The sequence below is a fragment of the Bos grunniens genome, chromosome 11 (genome assembly GCF_055505025.1).
Source record: "Bos grunniens cultivar Pamir isolate PY7600 chromosome 11, Bosgru_T2T1.0, whole genome shotgun sequence".
Lineage (NCBI taxonomy): Eukaryota > Metazoa > Chordata > Mammalia > Artiodactyla > Bovidae > Bos > Bos grunniens.
In genome coordinates this window covers 98,306,331-98,313,575 of record NC_141175.1, presented here as the reverse complement: position 1 = coordinate 98,313,575, position 7,245 = coordinate 98,306,331, and the positions used below count along the sequence as shown (strand labels likewise).

General features: G+C 52.5%; 1 protein-coding gene across 1 annotated transcript; it reads left to right on the top strand.

The window, feature by feature from the left end:
- Positions 1–981: 981 nt before the first annotated feature.
- GPR45 (G protein-coupled receptor 45) lies at positions 982–6,549 on the top strand. The gene has a single exon (XM_086327766.1). The coding sequence runs from the start codon at positions 3,014–3,016 to the stop codon at positions 4,133–4,135; it is 1,122 nt and encodes a 373-aa protein (XP_086183892.1). The 5' UTR covers positions 982–3,013; the 3' UTR covers positions 4,136–6,549.
- The last annotated feature ends 696 nt before the right edge of the window (positions 6,550–7,245 follow it).

Sequence of the window (7,245 nt, the reverse complement as noted above, 5' to 3'; positions counted from 1 at the left end):
CGTGCTAACACAAGTATCTGTGATCTGCAGAGAGCTACTTTTCACTTATAGAATAACACAGAAGATCTCTGCTTATATAGCTCAACCTCCACAGGTTTGGATAACCGCTTCCACCACTGAGATAAGCCTGTTCTGGCCATGCTCAGAACTGGAGCTCAGACCGTGGGTCTACCCTGGAGCACTGAGGACCAGGTGGACCTGAGCTAAAGTAACATCACCAAGACATTGTCACTGGCAGAGCCTTTAGACTATGTGGTGTGAGACCTCCTGAATTCCTTTGCCACCCCAGTCCTTCAACTTGAGATCTCTATGATATTGACTCTAAGGAATCTGGAAAAAAAGATGCTTCTTACCAGCACAGAGGAAGAAGTGGGCACAAATAAGTGGAAAGCCAGAGGGCTTCCAAAGGAGAGAAGCTGCCATATCCCTAAGGTGTCTCTAGGAGCGTCTACAGGTCTGATTCACACCTGGCTCATGCATTTTGTTTCTGGCAGAAGGTAGTGGAAAGAAGAAACAATTCAGTTCTCCTTCGAATGTTTTCATTCCCAGACCGCTGCCAATGGCAGGGGGCTCTAGTCAGTCAAGTGTGTTCTTTTGGCTCCTTGTGGGCCCTGCCCACACTAGCCCAAGCAAGGGACTGCCCATGTGATCCCTCCCTACCACCAGTGGGGCTTCCTCTGGGGGAGCCTGAGGAACCCAGAGCTGATGCTGCCTCCCCTCCTGGTTCCATGGCCACCTCAGTCACCTACATGCTCCACTGCAACAATCTTTTTACTGAAATTATGAAACATTTATTTCTCAGGGGAGATAAAGATTGGGCCTATAAAAAGAAAATTGAGTCAAATTGTTGGCTCATTAAGTCTTATATTTTTAAATTGCTTTATCCTTTTAGGTAATTTTTAAATAAAGTATATAATAAATGATATCTTGTTTAATAATTCAAAAGTGCTTCCATTATATATACACACACACACACACATATGAAAATATCTTTATTCATCCATCAATGGACATTTAGCTTGTTTCCATGCCTTGGATACTGTGAATAATGTCCAGCATGGTGAGTACAATTCACAAGATTGTATTATACACTTGAAATTTGCTGTAAAGAATGGAAATCATAATTTCATGACCACATGCACACACACCCCAAAACTGATAATTACATGAAGAGATGGAGCTGTTAACTAACTTTACTGTGGGCATCACTTCACAGGATATATGTGTATCACATCATCACCCTAAACTGACACGTGTGATATGTCAACAGTCTCTCAGTAAAAGCTCAGGTACAAGAAGAAAACAAAAGACCAGCTCGGGCAGTGATCTGCCTGCCTTGCTCCCAGCACTGAGGGCCAGGCCCCGCCTGTGCTCCCTGTAACAGCCCTCCCTGGGCGACACGTCACAGGCAAAGAAACAAAGACTTAAGAGAAATTAAGAAACAAAATCAACTCAGTTGGTAGGATCTATCTGAATCCCAGGCTGGGTTCTTACCCCAACTACTATATACTTGTGTGTGTGTGTGTGTGTGTTGTGATCAGTCACTCAGTTGCGTCCGACTCTTTTGTGACCCCATGCACTGTAGCCCTCCAGGCTCCTCTGTCCATGGGATTTCCCAGACTTAAGAATACTGGAGTGGGTTGCCATGCCCTCCTCCTGGGGATTTTTCCCAATCCAGGGATTGACCCTGCATATCCTGCATTGCAGGCAGATTGTTCACCATCTGAGCCACCAGGGAAGCCCAACACTCTGGCAGCACCACAGTTATCTGGAGTGTTACCACAGTGGAAACTGGGGGAAGAAGACATGCAATCCTGCTGGATTATTTCTTACAACTGTTTAAGGTCAAACAAGCTTCCCAGGTGGCTCTGCAGTAAAGAACCCGCCTGCCAATGCAGGAGATGCAGGTTCAATCCCTGGGTCAGGAAGATCCCCCGGAGGAAATGGCAACCCATTCCAGTATTCTTGCCTGGAGAATCCCATGGACAGAGGAGTCTGGCGGGCTATAGCCTATAGCGTCGCAAGAGAGACAGACATGACTGAGTGGCTAACCAACAAAAAGGCTAAACAAGGAGTGGTGGCATATACCAACATTTATTTACTCAACAAAGTTTCTGTTGAGCACCTTCTCTGCTGGGGACACAGCAAACAACACAGACAAAGCCCTGCCCTCACGAAGCTGGCTTTGCTCCAGCAGTGCCTCATGCAAAGCTTCACTGGATCAGGGTGCTTGTAATTCAAGTTAATAAACTGCTGTTCAGTTGCTCAGTCGTGTCTGACTCTTTGCAACCCTATGGACGGCTCACCAGGCTTCCCTGTCCTCCACCATCTCCTGGAGTTTGCTCAAACTCATGTCCATTGAGTGATGCCATCCAACCATCTCATCCTCTGGCACCCTCTTCTCCTGCCACTCTCAATCTTTCCCAGCATCAGGGTCTTTTCCAATGAACTGGCTCTTCACATCAGGTGGCCAAAGTATTAGAGCTTCAGCTTCAGCATCAGTCCTTCCAATGAGTATTCAGGGTTGATTTCCTTTAGGATGTATTAAATAAATGCTGATTGTGGAAATGTTGATTGCAAACTCTGGTCCCCCACAAGGTGGGTCTGATTAGGTTTCCCAGGTGATGTGACAAGGCTTGTCATACTTGTGAAGACCCAGCCTTGTTCCAAGTGGTAAATAAGTGAGTCATCTCCACTCCAATGCTTAAAATACCTGTAAAAGGTAAAAAAACTGTTCTATTCCACACATGCTTGGAAGGTCTAACCCCCTTTTCTTTCCTGCTTCTTTGCTCCAGGCCATCCAGAGCCCACGAAGTTGCACAGCCAGTTGTCACGGAGACGATGAGGCTGTGATTGATGAATCGAAAGTCCCAGCCTGTTGCTCCCAAAGACAGGCTCCTCCCAGCCCTTCCAGCTCCCCTGAGACCCAAGCCAGCAGGAGGAACATGCAGCCCCCGAATCGCTGAGGCCCCTCCTATCCCGCTTCTGCCTCACTGCCAGGGCCTCTTCCACGATGGCCTGTAACCAATCGTCCATCGAGACCTACGAATACCTGTTGCCCAACGGGAGCCACGAGGGGGACTCCAGGGTGCCCCCACCGCCCGCCACGCTCAGGATGTCCCTGGCGGTCCTCATGATGCTGATGGTCGTGGTGGGGTTCCTAGGCAACGCGGTGGTCTGCATCATCGTGTACCAGAGGCCGACCATGCGCTCCGCCATCAATCTGCTGCTGGCCACGCTGGCCTTCTCGGACATCATGCTGTGCTTGTGCTGCATGCCCTTCACGGCCGTCACCCTCGTCACTGTCCACTGGCACTTTGGGGACTCCTTCTGCCGGCTCTCAGCCGCGCTCTACTGGTTCTTCGTCTTGGAGGGCGTGTCCATCCTGCTCATCGTCAGCGTGGACCGCTTCCTCATCATCGCGCAGCGCCAGGACCGGCTGAATCCCCGCCGGGCCAAAGTGATCATCGCCGCGTCCTGGGCGCTGTCCTTCTGCGTCTCGGCGCCGGCACTGGCCGGCTGGACGCTGGTGGAGGTGCCGGCGCGGGCCCCACAGTGCGTGCTGGGCTATACCGAACTCCCGGCCGGCCGCGCCTACGTGCTGACTCTGGTGGGCGCCGCCTTCTTCATTCCCTTTGCAGTGATGCTCGGCGCCCACCTGGGCGTCCTGCATGCGGTGCGCAAGAACGCGGTGCGTGTGCACAACCAGTCCGAGCGCCTGGACCTGCGCCGGCTGCCCCGCGCCTGCCTGCGGCGGCTGCGGCGGCAGCAGCAGCAGGCCAGCCTGGACCTGAGTTTCAAGACCAAGGCCTTCACCACCATCTTGATCCTCTTCGTGGGCTTCTCGCTGTGCTGGCTGCCGCACTCGGTGTACAGCCTGCTGTCCGTGTTCAGCCGGCGCTTCTACTGCGGCCCCTCTTTCTACGCCACCAGCTCCTGCGTGCTGGGGCTGAGCTACCTCAAGTCCGTCTTCAACCCCATTGTCTACTGCTGGCGGATCAAGAAGTTCCGCGAGGCCTGTCTGGAGCTGCTGCCCCCCACCTTCCAGATCCTCCCCAAAGTGCCTGAGCGGATCCGGAGGCGAATCCAGCCGAGCACCGTGTACGCGTGCACGGAGAATCAGTCCGCGGTGTAGGGGAGGGGCGAGCAATAGCCACCATCTGCCCCTCACTTGACTTCCTGGGACTCCCGAGCAGTCAGCGCTGAGCACAAAGGGACCCGCTGGTCACCAGGGAAACGGGCTCCCGCGTTTGCACGATGAATTATTTCTGTTTCTTGCTGCGGAACATTAGTGCAGACCTGCTGGAAACCCGAAGGCGTCAGGACCAAAGGGGAGATGCGTGCAGTGATGCAGGTGGTGGCGGTTCAGTCGCTAAGTTGTGTCCGACTATTTCGACCCCATGGACTGTAGCCTCCCAGGCTCCTCTGTCCATGGGATTTTCCAGGCAAGAATACTGGAGTGGGTTGCTATTTCCTTCTCCAAGGAACCTTCCTGACCCAGGGATCAAACCCGGGTCCCCTGCCCTGCAGGCAGATTCCTTACCAACTAAGCTATGAGTGATGCCCGAGTTGGGCCGAAAGTTAGGGAGGAAGGGGAGCAGTAGGGAGGTTGGCTGAGTGGCAGGAGGAAGGCTCTGTGAGCCCTCTCCAGGCCTGCCTTGGAGACGCCCGGGTGCCCTGTTCTGATGTGAGAAACCCCGGTTCGTCCATCTCTGGGTGGTCAGGCATTGTCTGCAGCACCAGCATCCTCCACAGGCGTTGGTATCTGTGTGTGCGTGGTGGAAGCATGCAGAGTTCTTTATGTTGGTCAGATGGGCATTTGGGGTGATGCCAAACCATCCTTTCTGGAAACCAAAGTCACATAGGAGACAGAGGGGCCCTGGGCCTTTCAGCTCCCGTGTGACACACGGGAGACCTCGGTGGCTCGAAGCCCAGAGAATGTTCGAGGGCAGCTCAGCTGAGAGGAGAAGCCCACCCCAGTGCTCATGCATGTCCTCAACCCTCCTGCCCTCCATGGCCCCTCACCTGAAGCCACCTCTGGGTCAGCGGTGACAGCCCTGCCCCTTCTCTTCTTCCTGCTTCCTGCCCCGCCCCACCTGGCCCTCCTTCCATCTGACCAATGAGCGGGCACCACATGCCTTGTCCTGCTGATTCATCATTTCAGTACTTGTGTTGACTTGCTTTCAGGCTCAGAAGTGGCTGGGGGCTTTGTTTACATGTTTCTCGTGATGCCCTGAGGCCCGCCACATCACCCCGTCACAGTGGCGGGAATACAACCCCCACTGGGCTGCCTTCGTGACCTCTGTGTTCCTCTACCTCACGCAGGGCTGCAGGAGTCTGACTGCTGTAGCCTGGGCCACCTCCCCGGGACCCTGGGACCCCGGTCCCCCAGCCCAGGCAGGACCGTGATCCAGAGGGCAGTTGCTTGGAGGGGACCCTTCTGCTTGTCCTGGGCACTGGGCCTCTACTCCCTGGGCCACTGTTACCACCAGGAGCTTCCACTGCTGAGAGTGACTTTCCTGAGTTCAGGGCACACAGTTGGTTCTGTGTACTGTCCTTACACTTTCAGATCTGAAGAGAGTGGGAGATTTAAAGAAAAATGTAGAAAACATGATTCCAAGCCCAACTCAGTTAGAAACTAGTCATGTGACCTTGCTGGTTTCTCCCCATTTTCTCTGGGCTTTGGTTTCCCCATCCCTGAGGAAACAGGTTTAGAAGGTCTCCAAGGTCCCCGCCACCTCTCACACACTCCGATTCTAAAATGCGTATGTTTTCCACTCGTAGACACCACACCCCCCGCCTGCGTTTATCTATCATTAATTAAGTGCCTAAGAGGTGCAAGGCACTGTGTGGTTGGGGGGTTGGGAGGGGCTGGGCCTGGAGGCAGATGTCAGAGTTATCTCAGGATAATTAGGACTCACATTTGGCGCAGGAACTCAGATGCTCCCCGTGTGTATTTCTTCTCGTTTCCTTTCCAAGGCTGTATCACCAGACTAGCTCCTCATTCTCCTCCTGTGACAGAAGCAAAAAAGAAAGATAACACAGTTTACACTCCTCTAAGCCCAGAGGAGTTCTTTTTCAGAAAATAGTTGGCACTTTTCTCACCAACCTCACCCTCCCTTTATACACGGACCCAGAGCCCCTAGACCCTTTTATACTCAGAGAGGGAGAGAGAGGTTGATTGAAGATGGGCAGTTGGTGTGTGATTGATTGAGGTGTGTCCCTCACGTCTGTGTCCTGTGAGCCCCCAGCAAGGTCAGGGTTTGCCCTCAGTCCCCACAAGGCAGAGCCGCATGGCCTTGGTGGTATCTGAGAGCACAGCCCGCCCGCCACAGGGACGGAGCCTCTGGGCACCTCCTCGCTCGTGGCCGTTTAAGAGAATGTTCTTCAGGAGCCTTGAGTAAAAGAGAAATCCCCAAACTTAATGAATGAAGGTACCAAAATTTACATCAATCAGTGTTATATGATGTGTGTTGGACAGTAATATATATGTTTCAAAGTAATAATTTTGTATATATTTTAAATAAAGTATTATTGTTCTTTCCGTGTAGAAGCCTGTGTTCTTGCCAAAATTAGCGCCAGGGCCATGATAGCAAGCCGGGAATCTGGGGTCAAACATCTCCTGAGACACGATCACTTCCTAGAACCTGTAAGCTATTAACGGAGCTGCAACGACTGAAAGACATTACTGATTAGATGACCAATGGGAGATTCAGCAGTAGGGGTCGCAAGGCAGCACCCATGGTTTTAATAAAACTCTCCACCCTGCTCAGTAATTCCAACTAGCTAGTTTCACCTCTGACTTTTTTTTTTTTTTTGGCTGTGGTGGGCCCTCCTTGTGGCAGCGGGCTTCTCTCGTTGTGGCGCACAGGCTCTATAGCACACGGGCTCAGTAGCTGTGGCTAGTGGGGTCTTAGTTCCCAGACCAGGGATCGAACCTGCATCCTCTCCCTTGGAAGGCAGATTCTGAACCCCTGGACCTCCAGGGAAGTCCCTCACCTCTGACTTTCATTTTGCCGCCTTCATGATTCCCTCTAGCCTCGCTGAGCCTTCAGTGAACCTTGTCCTAAAATCCTATGTAAATAGCAAGCTCTTGTTTCCTTCCCTGCCGCCCGCAGGGTGACCACTGCTTCTTCATTCTTATATGATCTGGATGTAACCTCCCCTAGGGTCCCTAGCCCTCCCTTTTCTTGAGCACTTTGAGTGCACTGGCCTGGTGAAAGATGTTGGAACACAAGAGCATGG